Source organism: Jaculus jaculus, chromosome 4 (genome assembly GCF_020740685.1).
Source record: "Jaculus jaculus isolate mJacJac1 chromosome 4, mJacJac1.mat.Y.cur, whole genome shotgun sequence".
NCBI classification, from domain to species: domain Eukaryota; kingdom Metazoa; phylum Chordata; class Mammalia; order Rodentia; family Dipodidae; genus Jaculus; species Jaculus jaculus.
The window spans coordinates 14,065,725-14,090,108 of NC_059105.1; the positions used below are offsets into that span (position 1 = coordinate 14,065,725).

Sequence of the window (24,384 nt, forward strand, 5' to 3'; positions counted from 1 at the left end):
ACCCCACGGTGCAGCTCTTATTCCGTGCCCAGTGAAGATATCCAAAGCTGATTACTGTTCATTTACACTTACCCATTAGAAACTCAAGTGATGTTGGTGTGGTGGTTTAAATCAGATAAACTGATGTGTTTTGAATACTTGGTCCCCAGCCAGTAGCAATTTTGGTGGTGGAGGCCTTGCTGGAGGAGGTGTGTTGCTAGGGGTGGGCTTTGGGGTATTGTATCCAGCTCCCCCTTGCTAGAGCTTGGCTCACTCTCCTGCTGCTGTTTTTCACTTGCTGTGGCAGAGGTGATGTCCACCCTCTGCTCATGCCATGTTTTCCCATGTCATCATAGAGCTTCCCCTCAAGACTGTAAGCCAAAATAAGAAACTCTCCTACCATCAGTTGGCTTTGGTTTTGCTTTCTGATCTTCTTTAATAGTTGATATCATAGGCTTTATGGTAAGGCTTTATGAGTTTACTCCAGCTCTCCTCATGAGAGGCATTTGGAATAGTTATCTACGTTCTCTGAGCCTTAGCAACAGATCTGTCAAATAAGCACTGCAGCATAGGACCACGGTGAGGGTCAGGTGCACCTAACGAAAGACCTGGCCTGTAGAAAAATCTTAAGAACTGGTCGTGTTTGTGTGGTTGTTTCTTCACTTCTCAAAGTCACTGCTACACTGTCTTCGTCAACAGACCGTCTTCCTGTCCCAGTCTCACATCTCCCTGGGAAACATCCCTGTGGAGAGCAAGTGCAGCCGCCTGCTATTCCTCAACAACATCTCTAAGAAGGAGACTATCGTTTTTATCTGGCAGCCAAGACCCCTAGACCTTGGAGAGGTGAGAGTCCCTTTGCCCACAGGCTCGGGGCTCCAGTCTCATTCCTGCCCTGCCCTATCTCACTCTATCCCATCTTATCCCATTCTGACCCATCTCAGCTTGTCCTATCCCATCCCGTCCCATCCTATGGCATCTCACCTTGTTCCATCACAACCTGTCCTGTACTGTCTTGTCTCATCCTATCCCGTGCCACCCCACCCAATTCAGAGACTCCTTCCACAAACTGACAGGTATCTGTGAGTCCCATGGAAGGAGAGGTGGGCCCTGAAGAAGCAATCCCAATCCTGGTTACGCTGAAGACCTCAGTGCACGCCAGCTTCTACAGCATGGACCTGATATGTAAGGTAGGGACCAAGCATGGAGAAATGGCAGGGATGGTAAAGGAGCTAAGTGCAATGTTCACGGCACTGACCCAGGCCAAGCTGCAACTGAGACCCTCCAAGCCTAAACCTTTTAAAATTTGTTATTATTTATTTATTTATTTGAAAGAGGAAGAGGTAGAGAGAGAGAGGGCTGGAGAGATGGCTTAGCAGTTAAGGTGTTTGCCTGCAAAGGCTGAGGACTCATGTTTGACTCTCCAGGTCCCATGTAAGCCAGATGCACAAGGTGACACAAGCGCACAAGGTCGCACATGCGCACAAGGTGGTGCACGTGTCTGGAGCTCGATTACAGTGGCTAGAGGCCCTGGTGTGCTCGCTCGCTCTCTCTCTCTCTCTCTCTCCCTCTCTCACTCCCTTTCATAAGGGAGCAGTCTGTTGGGTTTGCCTCAAAAGAGAGAGAGAGAGAGAGAATGGGTGCACCAGGGCCTCTAGCCACTGCAAACAAACTGCAGATACATGCACCACTTTGTGTATCTGGCTCACATGAGTACTGGGGAATCAATCCCAGGTCCTTACGCTTCACAGGCAATGTGACTTAACTACTAAGCCATCTCTCTAGCCCCAGACCTAAGCTTTTTGCTCACCTTATGTTGGGCCCAGGTGTACAGAAAGGAACTCATGAAGCAATACCACCGAGAGCTGCAGGAGTGGAATGATGAGAAGGTGCGGCAAGAGGTGGAGTTCGTCATCACCGACAGGAAAGTGAAGGTGAGAGGGGCTGAGTGGGTCTCATCCACTCAGATCTCACTGGCCTCACCAGAGGTGATGGGCTGGGAGGCCCTTCATTCAAAACTGGCTAGCCTGCCCTAAGATGTTAGCTTCTTCTCACTAGACTTGGCATAGCATCTCCACATCCATCCTGGGCCACTCAGGGTGGAGAAAGTTAGCTGATCATGCCATGCTTCATGTAGCAGGATTTCATGAGCTGGGGACACAGAGGAAAACACAGAGTTCACCTTCTGAGGGAAGATACTGTGGCCTACTGGCTTTGGGAGCAGGCTCTGGAAAGATCACCCGTGTTTGGTAGTTGTCTTTGTTATTATTCTGTAATCTTGGTCATCTTACTTCACCTCTCAGTTCCTTCAGCTATGAATTAGGGATTTCCTTCAAGATAATCCACGGGTAGGGGACAAACAAAAAAAAATATTGAGGGCTGGAGAGGTTTCTTAGCAGTTAAGCGCTTGCCTGCAAAGCCTAAGGACCCCAGTTTGAGGCTAGTTCCCCAGGACCCACGTTAGTCATATGTACAAGGGGGCACACGTGTCTGGAGTTCGTTTGCAGTGGCTGGAGGCCCTGGCGTGCCCATTCTCTCTCTCTCTCTCTCTCTTCTCTCTGCCTCTCTCTCTGTCACTCTCAAATAAATAAATAAATAAAAATAATAAACAATATTGAGCATGAGTTGCATTTTAAAATATGTCTTTTAAAAATATTTTACTTATTTGTTTGAGAGAGAGAGAGAAAAAGAGGAGCAGATAGAGAGAAAGAGAATGGCTGTTCCATGGCCTCCAGCCACTGCAAATGAGCTCCAGACACATGTGCCATGTTGTGCATCTGGCTTTATATGAGTCCCTGGGAATCAAACCTGGGTCCTTCAGCTTTGCAGGCAAGTGCATTGACTGCTAAGCCATCTCTCCAGCCCAAAAATATATATTTTTTTTTGGTTTTCTGAGGTAGGGTCTCACTCTAGTCCAGGCTGACCTGGAATTCATTATGTAGTCTCAGGGTGGCCTCGAACTCATGGCGATCCTCCTACCTCTGCCTCCTGAGTGCTGGGATTAAAGGCATGTGCCACCACACCCGGCTTAAAATATGTCTTAATACTAGTGAAATATCTATTCTGTAACATTAAGAGAAGTAAATGAGATGACACATATAACATGTGTACACTTGAGCCCAGCAAACAATGAGCTTCCCTACATGCACACTGTTCTGCCTCCCAGGGCGGGATTTCAGTAGTAAACACCAGACGAAGTTCCCTTGGTTCCTGCTCATTTCCCAGTCTGTCCATACAGGTGTTCTTGCCCTTCAGTCACCTCTGTGACCACCACACGTCCCAGAAAAGCTCTGCTCCCCCTGAAACTCGTCCCCCAATGAATACAGATCCCTTTTGTGGGGGGATATGGAGAGTTTTCCCAGTCAGGTTTCCACAGACTGCTTCCTAGTCTCCAGGAACCCCAGAACCTGGTGACTGGGGAGGGGACGGGGCTTCTTGCCTCCTAAAGTGGGGTCTCTGCACTTCCACAGAGGAAAACACATTGTGTGACCTGCAAACCCGTGAGGAGGTACGAGGTGAGCCCTAAAGCCTGGCGTGGTTCTTGCAATGACTTGGGAGGGTCCATGTTCACTCTCAGAGATACTCCAACCCCTGAGTCAGCCTTCTAGAAGGGGGTAAGCCAGGGGACCCACTGGTGGTGGGAATGTGGTCACCCTGTCACTCGTGACTCCCCGTTCCCACAGACGCTGCCCCCCATTACAAACCAGCCCTCTACTGGCCAGCTTGCTAGCTGGAACCTGAACGCCACAAAAGAGAAGACATCCTGGCCTTGTCCCCAGCCACCCGAGCCAGGCCTGCTCTGCCTGGGCCTCACTGCCCGGGCCCATGCCACTGACTACTACCTGGCCAACTTCTTCTCCGAGTTTCCCTGCCACTTCTTGTACCGGTAAACTTGGGGAGGGGGGCAAGGGTCATCTTCCTGCAGCCTGGGTTCCCTCCTCCCCCATTTCAGAGCACAGCCTGCCCACCTCCAACATTTAATGGGGATGGGAGCAAGAACAGGGGCAGGGACACTCACTGGGCACCATGGGCCCAAGATACCACCATGACAGCTTAGGCCCTCGTGAGGAGGTGAACAAAGACACCCCTGGAGAGCCCACCCAGGCCTCCCACCCCTCCTCGCTCCTTTGTTTGCCAACTGGGAGCCTGTGGGTCCTGCGCGGACGTGGCATGGCTTGCCAAATGCGGCAGTGCACTAGTGACATTTTCATTAAGGCTGGGGGCGCCTCCAGGGGGTCAGCGCTCTCACAGGCGCAGAGCTGCAACCATGGCTGTGCCTCTCACCCCCGAACGGTGACTTACCCAGGCCACTCAGAGTGTCATGGCCTGTCCCAGGAAGCTGCCACAGAAGAAGGCCCTCAGGGAAGAGCTGGAGGCTTCTGATGAAGACTCTCCCAACAGCAAGGAGGCTCCTGTCTGCAGGCAGAAGAAGCAGCTTCTGATCGACTGCCTCAGCACTATCATCAGGTCCCAGCACTCTCTGAGCTCTATCCTTAGCCTCCCACCTCTCCAGCTCAATCTCTCCGTGCCCATAAAGTCACAGCATCTCCATCCTTGAGAAATAGAGAAGGGCCTTGCAAGATATTTCTGTACCAGTGGCCCAGGACAGAACAGCTCTAACGGAGACAGCTAGGAGGATCCTCAGGGCTGGGGCCTGAGTCTGTCCTTCGCTAGTAGATGAGGTCTGTAGCCAGTTCTCTATCACCTTAGGGACTCTGCCCTCACTGTGCCATTCTGACCTGCTGGCTCTGCCAACACCATATCCTGCTCACCTCTAGGAATCTACAGGGTTCAAAGATGCCTGGTTCCAAGGGCTCTCCTTCCACACCTAGCACTTGCTGACGAGAGTAGTAAGCAGGAGCTGTCTCTCGGGAAGCCAGGGCTCTCTAGGGGGCTTCAAAGCTCCTCTTCAAGTCTCACCTCCTCTTCCCTTCTACCCAGGGGCTTACTGGAAGACAAGAACTTTCAGGAGGCTGTGGGCCAAAGCCTGGTAGAGCAGGTGCCTTACTTCTGCCAGTTCTTGAATAAGCAGCCAGCCAAGTGCACGACCCAGAAGAACAGCATGCACTTAACGCCAGTCCTGTCCCCGCAGTCCAGCTGCTGCGAGGATGAGAAAGGCAAGGAGCAAGGGGAGGACAAGGACAACCTGGGGAGGGAGGAAGGCAGGGAAGAGGAGGAGGAGGACGAAGAGGAAGAGGGGGAGATGGAAGAGGAGGAGCTGGGCAAGGAGGAGTTGGAGGAGGAAGAGGAGGAAGTAGAGAAGGAAGCGAGGTTGACCTGGTCAGAGATTAAGAGTGCACAGCAGACTGTGTCCCAGCAGTCCCTACAGTGGCGATGGCAGCAGGACCTGAAAGCCAGACTGAAGGAGGAGCGAGAACGAGATGAAAAGGAAGCCATTAGAAGGTGAGCAGTCCACATGAGAGCTGGGAGGAATTAGGTATGCTGAGGCTGTGTGAGTCTCTTCCTAATTCAAGGTCCAATGACATCTGTTGGCAGCTTAAGGCCTATGTGGGAGTGTTTGCAAAACGGAGCTTTTTTTTTTTAATTTTTAAAAAAAATAAAATTATTTTATTTATTTATTTGAGAGAGAGAACGTGTGCGAATGGGCATGTCAGGGCCTCTAGCCACTGCAAACGAACTCCAGACACATGTGCTACCCTGCGCATCTGGCTTAAGTGGGTTCTGGGGAATTGAACCTGGGTCCTTAGACTTTGCAGGCAAGTGCCTTAACCACTAAGCCATCTCTCCAGCCCTCCAAGCTTTATTATTTTAATCTTCCAAGTCTCCTCAGTAGGTGTCCAGGACCAGAGGAGAAAAAGTACCATTTCTGGCATCACCTCCTGAGGCCTTTGGGGGCCTTTTTTTTTTTTTTTTAATTCTCCAGTTCTCTCATCAAGGTCTTCCTGTAAACCTGGCTCTGAGGTGTCGATTACACTGCCTGGGTTTGAATCTCACTATTTCAGCAGCAGATCACCTACTAATTAGTCTCTTGTAGCTACCCAGCTGGTATGAGAAGCTACAACAGGATGCCCCCACAGTGCAGAGGTGGGGCTAAGCAGTTTAAATGAGAACCTGTACAGAGCTCTAGCCCGCTGTACTGCACGCAGGTTGAGTGAAGCGGCTCACAGGTCTGTGGCCTCTCTGATGCTAGCCTGCCCACGCCCCCACTTCCTCTCCCGCTCCCCGCAGGCTCCCTGCCTTCGCCAACCTGCAGGAGGCGCTGCTGGAGAACATGATTCAGAACATTCTGGTGGAGGCCACGCGCGGGGAGGTGGTGCTCACCTCCCGGCCACGAATCATCGCCCTGCCCCCCGTGGCCATGCACAGGTGGGGGTCTGGGGTCCACTAACCCAGCTGGAGCAGCCCCTGCAGTTAGGAGTGTGACCAAAAACCTTGTGCCTCCCCCCACACACTGTGACCTGGGGCTTGCTGTTTTCCAGGACCGATCCGCTGCTGCCCATGCAGCAAGGAGAAACACCCTACCCAGGGGGGCCACTTCTGACTGACTATTCGCTGGTGCCCAGCGCCTCTTACATGCTGCCCTAAGTCCTTCCTGGCCCCACCTCCGGCCGTCCTGTCTTGTCAGTAAAGCGTCTAGTGAGTCTTGTTGTGATTATCTACCTGGATTTTACTCTTCCCGACTTGGGGAATGAGCGCCCTGAAGTGTGGGGCAGGTCGGAGCAGCCAGGGTAGGCTGCAGGAACCGAAGAGCTGGGGAGATGCCTTTTCCCTGGACGGGTGAGAGCTCTCTGCTCACCAGGAGGTGCTAGTCTCAGTCTGGCCAGCGGAGGGCGCTCGGAGAGGGGCCTGGCTGGCCTTTGCTCCTGCGCTGGCTGGTGGACAAGAGAGCCCAGCGCCAGGCCTGGTCAGCTAAACAGGTGTCCAAGAAAGCAGAGTGGACACCCCTTCCCATGGCTCCTTGCTCCAGCATCTCCCAGGGTCAACCTTTTAGCATTTGCCTGGCTCCTTGAACTCTTAAAGAGGTTAGGAAGGAAGATAAAGTGAAATGGCCTTCAGAGGGCCAGGAAGTAGTCTTGGTGCAGCTGGAGGTCACGATTAGTGGGCTACAGACCCTACTAAGCGACGCTTCCCCTTCCCCACTGTAAACCCATCTCCCAACCTGGAGATGCCCCACCTTCCCTTGGACACCCCCCTCTCCATTTCCCCTTAACCCACACCAGGCAGCCTCTGTCTTCGGCTCCTCCCCACTCAGGGCCAGGTGGGTGGAAAAGTGACATCTGGTGTTGTTCCAGAGGCGCCCAGGTCCCCAGCACCCTCCCCTCCATCCCCCCACCGCCAAGGCCTCCGCAGAGGAGCTCCAGTCTCAGAGCCAGGGCCGGGAAGGGGAGGAGGGCTCTCCGCCTCCAGGAGTCAATATTTGTCCCGAGCAAACGGGCGCCGGGACAGGTGTGCGTGCGTGCGTGCGTGCGTGCGTGTGTGTGTGTGTGTGTGTGTGTGTGTGCGCGCGCGCGCGTGTGTGTGTGTGTGTGTAGGGGCGGGGACTGAACTGGCAGTATAAGAGTGCCCTGAGCCCGGGCTCGGGCACAAGCTCCGGGGCGTGGGCTGGGGACGAAGCCAAGCTGAGCTGGGCTGGGCACAGGGGCCGGGAGAGCCGGTGGAGGGTGGCCGGGGGGAGAGGGAGGGAGGGGCGGGCCAGGTGCGCACCTGTGACCGCCGCCGCGGGCGACGTGTCAGCCCCAGCGGCGCGCGGGGGAGCGAGGTGGCTAGCGAGAGGACCGGGACCAGCCGATCGCCGAAGGCCACCTCCAGCCAGGCCCCGGGCCCTCCGCTCCCGCCCCGCGACGAGCCCCTCGCACAAACCGGACCTGAGCGTTTTGTTCGTTCGGCTCGCGTGAGGCTGGGGCGGTCCCGCAGCACCGTCCACCCGGGGCCGACCGGATCGCCACGCAGGCACCTTCCGCCACCGCCGCCGCCACCACCACCATATGGGTCCTAGAAGCCGCGCGCCGCTCCCGGGGGTTGGGGACATCCGGCTCCCATCCGGCCCAGCCCCACACCTGTCCTGCCCGCAGACTCCGAGCTGCCTGGTAATGCGGGCTGAGGTGGCTCCCAGTGACAGAGTAGGCTGTGGCCCGGAACAGAGGCTCTTTTGAAAGTGGAAACCCGGATTCTTGTCCGGCTTAGTCCCAGCCACTTCTGTGGCCTTGGGCAAGTCTTTTCCCAGCCTTTTGGTTTTCCCATTTGTACAGTGAGGGGCTCCGGCTTGGCCTCCCGAGAGGTGAGGACATCTCCACCCTCCATTACCTGGTTGCTGGGCTCCTGGGCCACACTTTTGACGTCCCACCCCCAGACCAGGCCTTCACCGGGCTCGCGGTGGAAGCTAACAGGTGTGGAAAATGTGGGTGTGGAGGGCAGAGACTCATATCCAGCCCCACCCCCCACCCCCATCTCTGGTCGGCCTCCATCCTGAGACTGTCATTCTTGCCACCTCCCTGGCTTCTCTTTCAGTCTAACGATGTCGAGACTATTAGACAGAGGAGCATGCCACCTTTCCCAAACCCGGTAATAGAGCATCCTCTTCAGCTGGGCCGGGCTGGCTGAATCTAAGTAGCCCATGGTGCCTTGGATGGGTGGCTCATGAGCTACAAGGAAGACCTGAGAAGGGCCACCCTCTTTCAGTTCCCCAAGTGCTATGATCTGGCTACAGAGGGGAAGGTGGGTCTGAGATTGCCTGGGCCCTGGCCAACGCACCCAAACTGAGGACTCCACACAAGGCCTGGGGTTAGGCTGGGCCAGGATTGAGGCTGTCCTTTGGCTCCACTCCTCCTTACCAGAATGTTCAATGACAGGGGTCAGTTGTAGGTTGGGGGATGGACAACGGCTCCTTGAATCGCGATGTGGTGGGGAGACATGTTGGCTGCACCACTTACCCACCAAGGCAGAGGCAGCCCTCGGGGAGATGGGAACTAGTATGAGAAATCAAATGTGCCCTTGGAGGTGATAGCTTGTCCCCCGCACCGCTTTACTGTCAACACTCCCCCACACATGTCCCCAGTTATCCAGAGGCCCCACAGGATCTACGGAGACCCTGTGTGGAGGCTGAGAGATGGGTTTGATGAACGGGCACAGGGGAGAGGGCGCCTCTTGATGGAGCCATCTCGGGGGCTGGGTTACACCCCTGCCTCCCCAGCTGGGCACATCCTGGCCCATCCTTTGGTCCCTTCTTGCCAGCAGTGAATGATTGACCTGTCAGGGCCTGACCTGGCTTGGTGTGCCTTTCTTGTGTTTTGAGAGCATCTTCTCCCCTCCTGCTTATGACAAAAGGCTAGTGCTTCCCTCACACAGGGGTGCCAGCTCTTGAGATCTCCCTTTGGGATGATCCCCCAAGGCACACGACAGCAGTCCTTGGAAGGAGGATGGCAAGAAGAAGAATGAAGCCCAGTGGGCTGGAGATGGAGATGACTGCCCCTTCCACAGGGCCTCTTTCCCCAGACCGCCACTCTCCCTACCCATCCCCAAGACCTTCATTTCCAGGCCATAACTGGGGATCTGGCTTGCCAGGTCCCCCCCCCCCATTGAACTGGGGTGGAGTTTCCAGACGCCTGGCAGGCCCGCAGGTGCAGGGCTGGAAGGGGGGTATCCAGCAGCTGGTGTGCGGGTGGCCCCTCCCCCTCCCGCTCCAAGCCAGAGCCTGCTTCCTGTCTTCCCTGTCAGCAGGGGGAGGGGGTGCAGGGGACAGGTAGTGGGGGAAGAGAGAAGGGGACTGAGCAGCCGGAGTGCAGGCCTGGGGAAACCAGGGGAAAGAGGCAGCGGAGAAACACAGTCGGTGGGGAAGGATGAGATGGGGAGCTGAGAACAAGGGCAGAAGAAAGCCAATAGAAAGAACTAAATATGCAGAAAAATGGATGGAAAGGATTATACTAAGTGAGGTAACCCAGGCCCAGAAAGCCAAGCGCCACATGTTCTCTCTCATATGTGGATCCTAGCTACAGATGATTGGGCTTCTGCCTGAGAAGGAAAATACTTGGTAGCAGAGGCCAGTACGTTAAAAAGGAGACATAAAGGGAAGAGAAAGGAAGGGAGGAGGATGCTTAATAGGTTGATATTGTATATATGTTAAGTACAATGATTGTAATGGGGAGGTAATATGATGGAGAATGGAATTTCAAAGGGGAAAATGTGGGGGTGGGGAGGGAGGGAATTACCATGGGATATTTTTTTATAATCATGGAAAATGCTAATAAAAATTTAAAAATTTAAAAAAAAAAGAAAGTTAGAATTCAGGGGTGGGGGAGACCCCAACAGTGAGTGGAAGCCCTAGGAGGAGACCTGAGGCAGAGATCACCAGAGAGAGACAGAGGGACAGTGTGAGAGAACAAGAGAGGGGACCTGCAGGGGGCTGAGGCTGAAAACACACAGAGGTGCACAACTGGCACCCAGCCAAGGATGCAGAGGTGGGCTACAAGGGGGGACAGCCAACGTGAGGGTGGCACTGGTGATGCTCCTGTGTTGGGAGATCATTCTTCTCCCGTGCAAAGTACAAGACTCATTCCATGGCTGAACACTGAGGGCCATGAGCAATGATGGACACCATTCCATCTTTCCCAGGCAGGTCACAGCTGGAGAGACCAACAGCTGGGGCAGCTGCCCTGGCCCCACCCACTCTGTAGCTTCTGGCCTAGCCTTGAAACATCAGGGATTGGAGGCCTCCCCGGGTCTGTGTGAGTGGGGGACTCTGGCGGGGTGTGTGTGTTGGGGGGGGTTCACAGCCAGGTGCTAATCCCCATCCAGCCAAGGCAGTACCAGAGCCTTGGTGACCTTCTTGGAGATTAATCCCCATGGAGACCAGCAGCAGCTCGCCCCCTCACTCCGGCTAGGACAGGTGGGTGGCCGGGTGGGGCCGACAGGGGCTGGATGGGGAGGAGAGAAAGCCTTCCTCAGGACAAGGCGAGATCCCCGGCAGGAGGGGCTGAGAGGACCCTCAGTCAGCCAGTTTAGTTTACAGACAAAAAAAATAAGTAAATAGAAAGAAAGGAAGGAAGGAAGAGAGGGAGGAAGGAAGGAAGGAAGGAAGGAAGGAAGGGGAAAGAAGAAAAAAACACTAAGGCCCCAAGAGGGGGAGTTACTTGCCAAAGGCAACGTATGGAGCCAAGAAAAGCAGAGAGAGTGTGCAGAGGACAAGTCATCAATCCCCAGCGTGTTTTCCTTGAGAGCAGAGAGGCCTGAGCAAGACTGAGGGATCCCAGAACACCTCCTGGGATCCCATCAAGCTGAAGTCATGAGCATAGTGGCTCCCGGGGGGAAAAAAAAAAAAAAGCCCTTATTGAGTGCTTTGCAACCTCCCCCAGGACCAAGGTGGGAAGGGGGCCAGGACTGCTGTCCTGACTCCTCCCAACCTAGCTCCACCCAAGCACAACCCCAAGGGCAGAGGGGAGAACCTCTGAAACAAAGGCAGCTATAACCTGAAAACACAACAGTCGCAGCTTTGGTACATGCATATTATAGGACACTTCTGTGTTTTATTTGCATTTGCGCTTTCACAGCATTCAAGACAATCCCACTTTACAGAGGGCAACACGCAACCTTTGATCTTAGGCAGCAGCCTGGCTATAGAGCCACTTTCGTAGCCTTCTGTGCCTGCATGATCGACCTCCTGGCCTGGCAGCTACAACCCAGAGGTGCCTGTGTGGGTGATGCAGAAGGGGCACGCACACACCCTCCAGTGTGAGTCCCACCCTCCCAAGTGTTTGGCATATGGCACCAGAAATAAATGACCGGGCAAATGTCCGTCCACAAATGAACAGACGTGAAGGTGTCTGTGAGACCTGCAACAGAGTTCACATGTGAAGTGTGTGGGATGCCAGTAACTGTAAATGACTGGGTCTCTATTTGACTGTGAACTTGTCTGCTGCCTTGTGAAAGCCCTGTGGCTTTGTGTCCAGGTGAGCTGCTTGTGGTGAAAACTACCACCCACCTGTCAGGATAGCAGCCAGTTCTCTAGCCCTATGGAGGGGAAGAGAAGTTGGAGGTTAGATAATAAGTCAATGTAGGTGGAGTTCCCTCAAGCTTGACTGAACTGGGCCGGTCTCTGCACTGAATTATCTCTGTCTCCTGGGAGACCAGGCTTGTATAGCCCCAGGGAAGGAGCTCACCACTTGTTCCAGACCCAGGCTTGGGCAGAAACTAAAGGAGCCGGACTGGAAAGAAGGGCTGTGGACGGAACCAGGGTGGAGGAGGGCGTCACACAGCATTTGCATCTTCCGTCTCCAATGCTCTCGATAATTTCCCAGTGAAATGAGGGGACGAGGTGGAAGCAGGCCACCTTGAGAGGACATTGGCTGCCAGTACCTCTGTGCTGCCTAGCAAGACTGAGAAGTCAGGCTTTTTTAATTCATTTATTTATTTATTTATTTGAGAGTGAGAGAGAGAGAAAGAAAGAGGCAGATAGACAGAGAGAATGGGCGCGCCAGGGCTTCCAGCCACTGCAAATGAACTCCAGACATGTGCGCCCCCTTGTGCATCTGGCTAACGTGGGCCCAGGGGAATCAAGCCTTGAACCGGGGTCCTTAGGCTTCACAGGCAAGCACTTAACCGCTAAGCCATCTCTCTAGCCCAGAAGTCAGGCTTTTTAAAAAGCATTTATTTACTTATTTGAGAGAGGGAGAGAGCGCAAATGAGCCCAGGTCTCTAGCCACTGCAAATGAACTCCAGACTCGCTGCGTTGTGCATCTGGCTTAATGTGGGTATTTGAGAATCCAACCTGGGTCCTTTGGCTTTGCCAACAAGCACCTTAACCACTAAGCCATCTCTCCAGCCCAGAAGCTGGACTTTTCATGGGATGAGACATCTGTGTGAGGGTGGCGCTGCTGCTCGGGGAATTCTCAGAGCCTTCACTCAGGATTCAGTCTGAGGGTTTCTTTGCAGGATTTTTATGGCCCCACATGGGATGAGGGATCTGGATAGGGGGTCTAAGTGTCCTCATGTTTCTCTGCAGGATCTAAGGGTGTACACGAGATGGGTGGGCTTTTGTTTTGGAGGTCTCGCTGTAGCCCATGCTGACCAGAAATTCGCTATGTAGTCTCAGGCTGATCTCAAACTCACAGCAATCTTCCTACCTCTGTCTCCCAAGTGCTGAGATTAAAGGTGTGCACCACCACGCCTGGTTGAAGTGGGTGTTTCGGTAGAATCATGGTCAAAGTCCTGAGGATTTCTCTGTGGGATCGGAGGGGAGTACATGAGGATGATGAGAAACAAGGTCTTGTAATGATTTTGTGATACAGATCTGAGGATTCTGGTGGTTTATTTTTTTCTGCCTGTTCCCCGAAGGTCAAATCTGTGAATGTGGAGGGGGTAGAGGAGATGATGCTGAGATGGCAAACAAAGCCACCTGGGCATCCATCCTTCAGGAAGCTCTAAGCTCAACTGATCTGGGAAAACAAACAGGAACAGCTGTAGAGGTGGGAGGGGGCATGTGGGAGGTACTGGGGCTGGTGTTGGGCCAGATTGGTGGGCAAAGGAGGAAAAGAGGAGGGGGTCTACAGCACAGAAAAGGACAACATATTCTAGTGTCCCATTCTGGAGCACAAAGGGCTTGCCTGAGATCCTCTTCCTGTCTCCCTGTCTCGCTGACTATGAGTTCTGGTGGGGGGAGGGGGACTTCAGTGGCTGTAGATGGTGGTGACAGGTGTGTGCCTGATTCTGAGGGAGCTGTCTGTACATATAACTAAAACCATGAGCAGGGTGGTGAGACCCACAACTACTTTTCTTATGAGGAAACTCATATACAAAGAAGGGAGAAACTGGCTTGTGCCAAGATTAGAACTTCAGACTGGGAGGGGTCGCAAGATCCAGGGGTTGTCCAATTCTAATGGGAACCTCACTTTCCCTTCACCCTTCCTTAAATCCTGGCACTTGGCGCAGGCACACACCTTTAGGGAATAATACGGGGCTCTGACCACCTGCCCTGGAAACCATCCCCACACCAGTTGGAGCCCAGTGTTCAGGGGTATTGCCAGACCTCAAACCCAGCTCCTGGCAAACACAGCCTCAGAACAAATACACTCATCTCACACAATGGACTAGACAGACACACAGCCTGAGGCCATTGCCAGTGCAGGCAGCCTTTCTGGATCTTAACAGCTCACCAACGCCTGTGCCCACTGCCAGCAGCAGCTTTCCTGCCAGAGCGGACTGGATCCGCCCCCTGGTGGCCGCCTCTGGAAATGAATTTGATACAGGAGGTATGAGGTCTGATATAAGCCTTTACCTCTGTCACCATGGGGACTTGAAAAACAGAGAAGTGGCTAGGACATTGAGGGCCCAGAATTGACTTTCCCCCTCAGCTTTGTCTGGGGGAGAATTAATACACCAACTGTGTTTGTCTAGAGGGTTTGTAGAGGGCCATGGAACTAACTGTGCAGTGCTTCTTGTCCTGTCCCCCTGTCAAACCCCATCGAGTTTGTCCCCATTTCTCATCCATGTGCTTTTTGTTTGTTTGTTTTGTTTTTCGAGGTAGGGTTTCACTCTAGTCTAGTCTAGGCTGATCTGGAATTCACTCTGTATTCTCAGGGTGGCCTTGAACTCATGGTGATCCTCCTACCTCTGCCTCCCAAGTGCTGGGATTAAAGGCGTGCACCACCACGCCCCGCTCATCCATGTTCCTTTAACTTGGAGTCCAGCTTCAGTTCTAGATCACTCATCGTTATACTGTGAGACCTACCAGTGATTTCTCAGCAGTGAAAGGAGACGCTCAAGGGAGGGTCTACCAGGCCCCAGTACCAGCGACCTAGTCAGAAGGTTAGCCATCATCTCTCACTCCCACTGTAGAAATCACACACCTTCCATGGACATTGAGCCCAAAGCTGACCATCATGCTTGCTCACTCATTTTGCTGAGTGCCCACTAGGTATGCACATCCAGCACTGCGCTAGCTTTGAGGTTAATTCTGCATAAAGCCAGACATAGTCGGTGCTCCTTTGAGTGACGCTTACATTCTCGTAAGGGAAAGACTGGTGCGCCCATAAACACGAGTAGAAAAAAGACGTCTTTATAGAGTGACAAACACCAGAGAGAACGCAGACCACTGCGGTGAATGGTGAGAGCGGCAGGAACAGCATCACCCCAGGAGGTGACAAAGGAGTGGTTAAGCCAGGATCTCAGGGCTGACACTCCAGAGAATGGGAAGAGCTCACCCAAACCTTTAAGCTGGGAGTGAGTTTCGCAGGTTGGAAGAAAAAGGTGGCAGGTGGCGAGGGTGCACTTTCACATGGGACCCGGGAGCCTGTTTAGTCACAGGAGTTGGGATGGGTAGCCGCGAAGCCCTGGCTTGGGAGTCAGAAAGTCAGTTCTAGCAGCTAAGATGCTTGCCTGCAAAGCCTCATGACCCTAGCTCAATTCCCCAGTGCTCACATAAAAAGCCAGATGCACAAAGTGGTGTGCGCGTCTGGAATTCCTTTGTAGTGGCTGGAGGCCCTGGTGTACCCATTCTCTCTCCTTGCAAATGAATAAATAAATATTAAAAAAAATAAAAGTCAGGGGTTGGAGAGATGGCTTAGTGTTTAAGCTCTTGCCTGTGAAGCCTAAGGACCCCGGTTCGAAGCTCAGTTCCCCAGGACCCACGTTAGCCAGATGCACAAGGGGGCTCACGCAACTGGAGATCATGTGCAGTGGCTGGAGGCTCTGGTGCGCCCATTTTCTCTCTGCCTCTTTCAGTGTCTGCCGCTCTCAAATAAATAAATAAATAAAAATAAAACAAAAAATCATTTTTAAAAAGTCAGTTGTGTTCTTGCTCTAAACGTGGCCAGCAATGAGTTTGTCAAAGACCCTGCATCAATTCAATTCCCACATCTACCCATGCAAATTGACTTCTTTGGGCAGCTGTGGGCCTATAAAGGAAGCACTTGTCTCATATGAGAAACAATAGCTCCAACCTCTCCAACCCTCACACTTCTGGTGGAATATTCTCCCAGCTATTTTTTTTTTAATTATTTATTTATTTATTTGAGAGCGACAGACACAGAGAGAAAGACAGATAGAGGGAGAGAGAGACAATGGGCGCGCCAGGGCTTCCAGCCTCTGCAAAGGAACTTCAGACGCGTGCGCCCCCTTGTGCATCTGGCTAACGTGGGACCTGGGGAACCGAGCCTCCAACTGGGGTCCTTAGGCTTCACAGGCAAGCGCTTAAACACTAAGCCATCTCTCCAACCCCTGACTTTTATTTTTTAACTGCTAAGCCATCTCTCCAGCCCTCTCCCAGCTATTTCTTTTTCTCTCCCAGCTATTAAGGAGTACTTGCATTTTAATTTTGCAAGAAGCTTTTATGTCTAGTTAGCATCTATGGTGGTGAGGATATCTTCCTGGAGCTACCAGCTTGGGCTGCTAAGCTTGTCCCATGTCCTTGTACCCCTTTCCACCACCGCCACAGGTGGCACTGGGGTTGTGTGAGTAAGAACTGATATATACGCGACAGAGGTGCAGCTTCACCTCTCAGCTAGGCCACTTCTCAGCTGTGCACCCCGAACACGTCAGGGCCCCCTTTCTAGCCCTCCCCGCCTTCAGGAAGCGACAGCATCCACTTCACGGGAGTCTTAGGATTTCTCTGAGGCCAAGGACGCAGAAAGCCTGAGCAAAGAATCCAACCTCCACTGAGCGCTGGTTCCTCGGGAGCTGCTAGCTCTGAGGCCAAGGTCAGGGCCGGAGCTTCGGACCCTAAAGTTGGCGATGGGGAGGGGGAAGGGGGAGACTTGGCAGCTTTTGCGGGTAGGGTGGGAGATGAAAGGTAGAGGTGTTCTTCATAACTAGCAAGGTTAGCCCCTCACTTGGCTACTGTAGTTCTCAAACTATCTGTAAGCAGCCCAGCTGTCCTCGCCCGGCGCCGTGCTGCGAGGTCCGCCCTGGGCGGGGGAACCTGCGCTCCGGAGGACGGGGTTGGCGCGTACCCATCTTCTAGGGGGAAAAATTTTTTAAAAAATGCAAGGCCGTTGGCAGACAGCCTGCTCCCCCTCAGGCCTAGCTTCACCCCTAAAGAGAGACTGGCCTCTAGGGCTGCTGAATGGAGAACTCAGGCGCCGGGTCAGCCCGGAGGCCTGGGAGCGCGCTTTGCCCCCCACCCCCAGACTGGGGACTCCCTGCCAGGCTCCCCGGCTGCAAAGAAAGAAAAGAGCCGAGTCAGCCCGGGCGCGGATGTGCACGTCAGCACTTTCTCTTGTGATCCCCGCCGATGGGGGACCGGGGGTGGGGGGTGGGGGCTGGCTTTGGGAAACGACTCTGCTGCCCCGAGGGACACCATGGCCGACTGCAGCCCGCCGGCTGACTCAGCTCGTCCACCCCAGCCGGGGAGGTGCGTGAGGCCTGGGTACTTTATAAAGCGGCTCGCGCGCAGCCTCTCCATTTTCCGTGCCAGCCTCGCTCATCCACCCGGTGAATGCCTAGGGCTGGGGGTGGGGGAAAGGCGAGATGCGGGAGAGCCCCGGGCGGCCGGGGTCCAGAGTCCAGCCCCTGGGGTCCCTGGGGATGGGCCGGCTTTGGCTAGGCAGGGGTCTCTGCAGAGCTGAGCGCACCGCCCCCCTCTCTCTCCTTCCGTCCGCAGCAGCATGAGCAGCGCCCCCGCGCCGGGCCCAGCGCCCGCCTGCCTCACGCTCTGGGACGAGGAGGACTTCCAGGGCCGCCGCTGCCGGCTGCTGAGCGACTGCGCCAACGTCGGCGAGCGCGGAGCCCTGCGCAGGGTGCGCTCGGTCAAGGTGGAAAACGGCGCGTGAGTGATGCTGCGGCCCGCCGCCGCCGGGCGGGGTGGGATGGGGTGAAGAGGGAGCTTAACTCTGGCCAAAGTTGGAGCCATGGAGGGAGTCCGGCAAACCCCAAGACTCACCAACACGGAACCCCCCCCCCCCCTTGTTCTCTCCAAAACTCCTAACTCGCTTCGACACATCCTGTGAGAGTGTTCGCAAATAAACTAGACACGAAGGCAAGGAGCTGTCCATGCGGCCACCCTGAACTCCAAAAAGATCCGTGCGCTGTAGGCATTGCCAGTCCCAAAGCTTTTCTTTGTGCAAACTTAGCCGGCTTTGTAAAGCCAGATCTCTTTTTTTCTGGTCCCATCTTAGTCTTCTAGAGTGACAGCTTGTGGTCCTGGGGAGACCAGAGACCCTGATGTTTGCTGCTTTAGCAGGCTGGAAGGTCCGATGCGTCATTAACAGGAGCCTAGATTCTTAAATAAAAGTCTTGGTCCTGTGATCTTTGTAACTCGAAAAATCTCTTCCCGACCTGGGGGCCTTGAAATGGGAAGTTTGAGCCCTTCAGACCGCATGTAGCAACAAGTTTGGGGGCTTCAGCCTCAAAAAAAAAAAAAAAAAAAAAAAAAAGCTTGTCAAGAGATGAGCGTGTCCAGGGGAAGAGGGTAGCGCTGGAGAAAGAGTTTGGGTTCTTTGGTCTTTCCAACCACAGCAAGCAAGAGGAGAGGAAGGAGTGAGGCTGGATAGACGCCTCTGGGCTCCTCTTTTTTTTTTTCCAGATGGGTAGCCTTCGAGTACCCGGACTTCCAAGGACAGCAGTTCATCCTGGAGAAGGGAGACTATCCTCGCTGGAGTGCCTGGAGCGGCAGCAGCGGACACCACAGCAACCAGCTGCTGTCATTCCGGCCCGTGCTCTGTGCAGTGAGCTCCCTTCCCCTCCTCCCCTGACTCCCAGCTCTCGGTCCTGTCTCAGGGCCCTGGGAAGGCCATAACCCGTACATGGGGCATGAGAACAAACTCTTAGGTCTGTGAACCTAAGAACCAGGTCTCTGAAAATTGGGACTCTGTGTGTGTGTGTGTGTGTGTGTGTGTGTGTGTGTGTGTGTGTGTGTCAGCACCATGGACAGCACCTAGGCCCTCCTGAGTGCCCAAGATAGTCACATGCAGCCCACCACAGGCGCGATTGGGAGCCTCTGTCTTCACACAGCATTGAAAGGTTGGGGTGGCTGCTGTTAACCACAACCAGAGATAGATTTGCACATGATGCTCAGCAACAAGGGCTATGTGGAAATGTCAGGAGAAGTCAGTCTAGGGACCAAGGCTGAGAACCGTCACTGTTGGCATGTGTTTGAGGAGGGGTGGTGTGTCAAATGCCTTGGGAGGAGGACCTGGCTTTCCACTTTGCTCACTTAGGTACTGAAGAGTCCTGGGGCTGTTGGGGGGGGGCATAGAACCTACCTAGCCCAGCTTCTCTGTTCCAAGAAGCTAAGAAACCCAGCAGGAGGAAGGTTTTTGGACTAGGCAGCTGTCTGTATGGGATCTGCCATCCAGTACCCTTTAGCTGGGCTGTGCCCTGTGAAAGGCTGACCAGGAGCTTGGCAGGGAATTGGGTACTCAGAGAGACTTGGCCAACGGACCAGATTTCTCTTGGAACTTAAGATTTCCTACTAAAAACAGGCCTACATGAGTGTAATGCTAACTACCAGGGAGGCTGAGGCAGGAGAATCACAAGTTGGAGGCCAGACTAGCATATGTAAGAACCTGTATTCAACCTCCAATACCACAAACAAAACAAAACAATTTTTGTTTTTTGGTTTTCTGAGGTAGTGTCTCACTCTAGCCCAGGCCTGACCTGAAATTCACTATATAGTCTCAGGGTGGCCGCGAACTCACACTTCTACCTCGCCTCCCAAATGCTGGGATTAAAGGCATATGCTACCTCGCCTGAGCACAAAACCATTTTTAAAAGCCCCAAAGTCACAAGATGCCCTCTAGCTTTGATCTCAAAGGATCTCTGGGAATTCCCCCAACCCCAATCTGATGATATCAACCCAAAGTCATGGGAAGGCCCTGGTGGGGTCTTGGAGCATCCTATCTTGCCAGACTGCTTGGAAGCTGATGAGGTGAACTCTGCCAGTGTTTGTAGTGTTCAAGAGGCTTGTGTTGGACAGGGAGATGGGGGCCCGGGGCTAAGACTATACCCACGGACACCTCTTTGGAGGACCTGATCTCTCATCATGCTCCCTCCATTCCTGTGCCTCAGAACCACAGTGACAGCCGGGTGACTCTGTTTGAGGGAGAAAACTTCCAGGGCTGCAAGTTTGAACTCAGTGATGACTACCCATCACTGCCTTCCATGGGCTGGGCCAGCAAGGATGTAGGCTCCCTCAAAGTCAGCTCTGGAGCGTAAGTCCTGGGACTGGAATAGGGGGAAATGACAAGGTCAGGGAAACAATGGGAAGGGAGCTAAGGGAGAGATGGAGAAAAATGACAAAGGATGTTACAGACATGAGGGAGAGATTGGGGGCAAGGAGAAGAAGGGCAGTAAGAGGATGGAGAGTCAGAAGAGGTCATGGAGGAAGCCAGTGGGGTCATGTGGGTGGGGATAGAGGGAAGGATTGAAAATATGGGTAAGGAGGCCATGGAACGTGGGGAGAGGAGCAATGTAGAGACAGGCTGGAGGAAGAGACCACATAAAGGAAGTTAAAGCCAGGGTCTTGAGCTGAGACGGTATATGGCATGGGTGGCAGTGAAGCAGAGTATATTCACCACCCCCTTTCCTCCCTCACTGACCTAGGTGGGTAGCCTACCAGTACCCAGGCTACCGAGGTTACCAGTATGTACTGGAACGGGACAGGCATAGTGGGGAGTTCCGCAACTACAGCGAGTTCGGCACACAGGCACACACTGGGCAGCTGCAGTCCATTCGGAGAGTCCAGCACTAGGCTCCACGGACCCAGCTGCATCCCCTAGGAACAGTTCTCAATAAAGGCTCTTGAACCTGTCTGGCCTTCTCGGCTCCTTCTTGAGGTGCACTGGGGTGTGTGTGTGTGATGTTGCTTCACTGAGGATAGAAACCAGGGCTCGGCAGGTCCTCTGCCTCTGTACTACGTCCCCCCATGCCTCACACTGTGATCTTGACTCTTATCTGTCTGAGAATTGCTCTCTGCCAACCTGGACCTCCCTCAGGCTCCAGGACCCAAGCATGAGCTGGCTTAGGACAGAGACAGGTTAAGTGGAAGCCGCTGGGAAGAGCTGAAAGCACCTAGTGAAACACTACCAGCCTACATCTCTGGGTCTGGGGTACTTCAAAGCCAGATGGCACTTTGGCCCCCCCACCCCCACCCCAACACACAAGCAAGGCTCATAGCTAAGTTTCCATCTCTGCACTCTCCTGGGCCAGGTAAGCACCACCAAGCAGAAGCAGAATTCATTAACCCAGGAGTTACTAAGCCCGGCTCATCTTCACACTGGTTTCCCACTAATCATGGAAAACTTGTCCGCCTCTTTCAGTAGTCCCCTTTCTTCTATTCTTGGGAGAGGAATTAGTAGGAGGTCTCATTGTCCCCCAGGCTCATCTAAGGGGGAGACTTGGCCTTTGAATAATAACAATCTCCTGTATGTCCTGAGATAGTGAACTATGGCATGTTCGAAGGATTTACATACCTTCCTTTCAGCCGATCTGAACTATTTTCTCTTCATTCTTCTTTCTCCCCTTAGAGAACAAAAGACCTGAACATGCCACTCCTCAGACAGCCAGTGACTGACATGTAAGCCTGAGTTCTGGGACATTTGGCCAAAGTCCACAGCCATGGCAGCTGAGTATGACAGAGCCATCAGAACCCCTGGATCTGTAGTGCCCCCCCCAACTTCCCTCGCTGCTCCCACATCGGCAGACCTTCATCTAACCCTTTGGACTCCCCTGGTCCTCCAATTCTTTAAGGATTCCCATGTTGTCAAGCCCCAGCGGAAGGGGTGGCACAGTTCAACAGAAATACAAACATCTGTAAACCCCAGAGGATCTCAGGGTTCCTAGTCCATTAATTTCTTGCAGGCTGGTAATAATGACAAAAATGTATGTATGAGAACCTGAACTAAACATTTCACATGTGCTCTTATGTAAGGCTCACAATTGTATAAGCAGGTATTTAAATCCCCATTTTAGCCAGGTGTGCTGGCTCACCTTTAGGTAGGAGAATCACTGTGAGTTTGAGGCCAGCCTGGAGCTACAGAGTGGATGCCAGGTCAGCCTGGGCTACACTGAGACTCTATCTTAAAAAAAAAAAAAAACAATAAATAAATATATCCCCATTTCACAGACCAGGAGACTAAACAGTACAGGCTAGGTGACTTCCTCAAAGCCATACAGGCAGAAAACAGGCAAGCTAGTTGAATGTAACCCACATCAACTGCCCTCAGAGCCCCATCTCCCGGCCACCTGCTGCAGGCAGTAGGCAATGGACAAATAAGAGACCTGGTATTTCCCCTTGTTGTGTACCTCCGTCTAGGAGGGTTTGTGGGTAGTGAGAAGTGCCAACAAATCTTCAGGAATGGGTAGAGAGATCCACAGGGCACCCTCTGTACACTGGTGAAGCTGGAGCTGGAGAGATGGCTTAGCTGTTAAGGCACTTTGCCTGCAAAGCCTAATGGCCCAAGTTCCCCAGTGCCCATGGAAAGCCAGATGCATGGTTTGCAGCAGTTGGAGGCCCTGGAGTGCCCTATTCTCCCTCCCTCTCTCTCTCTCCCTTTTCTCCTTGAGAACAAATTTAAAAAAAATAAAAAATAAAGAATGGAGAAGCTGGCGTGGTAATATTTCCTGCACCCTTTCCCAGCATGCATCTTTTTAGCTGTCTGGCACCTAAGGGTCAAGCTCTTTTCCTTGCTTGTGTCACCCCCGGGCAGCTGGAGCGTCGGTCAGATCTGAGTCCTCTCACCTCCACTCTGGCACCCTGACAGTCTGTAGACTCCCCAGGGACTGCTGCACCCGTCCAGGAAGGAGGAGGTTGGAGAAAAACTGCCAAAGACTCTCACTGGACTCAGTTCCATCGGCAGGAGGGGATATATATGAAGGAAGTGGAGCAGAGGGGGGCCCCTTTGCACACACACTTTTGCTAGTTCCCCACCCATTCAGCCCCTGAGTCCTCAGACTGGACACAAAACCTGAGCGGTGGGTCCTTGCCCAGCTCAGAGCTGGGGACACCCCATCTCTTAGGCACCTCTCCCTTCTGTCTCAGCCTCCCAGTGAAAGCATTAAGTGACTGAACCTCCCTGCCCACCGGCTCTTACCTCCTGCTTGTTGCCGTGAGAATCGCAGTGAGGATGAAGGAGGATGCCTGGACCCGGGCAGCAGCCTCAGTACCAGGCCTGGTGCTTGGTCCCCAGGAGCCTCTTGGCTCCCACCATATGCCAAGTCCGCTTCCTGAAGTCGCCATCCTTGTCCCTCTAGGATGCTGGGTAGCCCGCCCTTCCCCACACACAGTCTCCTGGAAGACCACTACCTACTCACCTTCACCAGCAAAGACGAACACTCCAGAAGCTACAGCGCTCGGGGGTGGGCAGGCCCTGTAAGAACCCCAGGAGTTGAATTTCACAGCCAGCCTTATACAAGTACCTTAGAACCAGCCAGTGTACAGGAGACTTGCCCACTCCCTGGCCTCTTCACTCCTGGGGAGGGGGGGACCCAGAGAGTCTTAAACCTGGTAGCAGCCACCTAGTCCTGCACTCCCGATCCAGGCTCGCATCTTCAGCTAGCATCCCTCCTTAGTCTTCAGAACCCGAAGATTCTCAAGTACCCAGACAGTCTAGGTCTCCCGGGAGTCACATCAGCCTCTTTACACGTGTGACGGAAAGCCACCTACAGGACATAACCCGAGCACCCCCCCCCAAACACCACAATTCTACACGTGGTTCAGGTATAACGGGAATGGGAGAGGTGGTGAAGGTGAAAGGCAGGCTGGGGTGACGGAGGGCAGAGGATGGCGGGAGAGAAATACTTGTAGGAAGGAGGAATCAGGAGTCCATCAGAAAAAAAAAAAAAAAAAAGCAGTTCAGACTCTACACGTCTCTGGGGCCAGAGAGTAGGCCCAATCACAACCAATTTGTGGGCACTGGATGAATAAAACCCGAGGGAGGAAGAGAGGAGAGTGGAAGAGAGAGGGGGCGGGGGACGGAAAAAAAAAACAGTAGAAACTACTAGGAAAGACCTAGAAAGAGGATGGGGAAGAGGAAGAGGGAGCAGCAAGAAGTTGCCAGGGGAATCACCCCGGCGCCCCACCAGAGACCTGGGGGCCAGTGTAGAACAGGAAGCCTGTGAAAGCTGGGCGAGGCCGGGCAGGGGATCGGGTCTCCAGGGACCAGCAGAGAGTGGGAGAAGAGGAGGGAAGAGGCGAGGGGGTGGGCTGAGATAAAGGGAGCCACGGCTGCAGGGCCAGGAGCGCAGCGACAGGCGAGAGGGAGGGAAGCGGAAATTTAAAAAGTGAAGATGCAGATAACGCCGCCTGGAGACGGGCACCCCGGGGCGGGGGGGAGGGGGAGGGGGCGGGAGCAGGTAGGAAAGATGACTCTGGGAAGGGGGCCTGGGGCTGTGGCCTCTGGGGTCCGAAGTGGGGCCGGCACTCCGCCCCATCACTGTTTGCCCAGAGTCAAGGAAGCGGAAAAGAAAGGCGCTCCTGGCCCCCCATCGGCCCCGTCGTGGCCCATCCCTCCCCCGCCCAGCCGC

At 53.8% G+C, this 24,384-nt stretch overlaps 2 protein-coding genes across 2 annotated transcripts in view; both read left to right on the top strand.

Annotated features, from left to right (window-relative positions):
- The window catches only part of Cfap65 (cilia and flagella associated protein 65), a 47,753-nt gene extending 41,219 nt beyond the window's left edge, over positions 1-6,534 (top strand). Inside the window, exons 25-33 of the mRNA XM_004662835.2 lie at positions 679-822; positions 1,053-1,166; positions 1,803-1,910; positions 3,447-3,491; positions 3,660-3,862; positions 4,312-4,443; positions 4,918-5,379; positions 6,166-6,303; positions 6,417-6,534. Coding sequence (XP_004662892.2) covers positions 679-822; positions 1,053-1,166; positions 1,803-1,910; positions 3,447-3,491; positions 3,660-3,862; positions 4,312-4,443; positions 4,918-5,379; positions 6,166-6,303; positions 6,417-6,522 — 1,452 coding nt within the window. The 3' untranslated portion in view covers positions 6,523-6,534. The remainder of the gene's footprint in view (positions 1-678; positions 823-1,052; positions 1,167-1,802; positions 1,911-3,446; positions 3,492-3,659; positions 3,863-4,311; positions 4,444-4,917; positions 5,380-6,165; positions 6,304-6,416) is intronic.
- A 10,994-nt stretch (positions 6,535-17,528) lies between these two features.
- Cryba2 (crystallin beta A2) lies at positions 17,529-20,611 on the top strand. The gene is made up of 4 exons (XM_004662920.2): positions 17,529-17,689; positions 18,446-18,587; positions 19,930-20,072; positions 20,464-20,611. The coding sequence occupies exons 1-4, from the start codon at positions 17,529-17,531 to the stop codon at positions 20,609-20,611; spliced, it is 594 nt and encodes a 197-aa protein (XP_004662977.1).
- Positions 20,612-24,384: the final 3,773 nt, after the last annotated feature.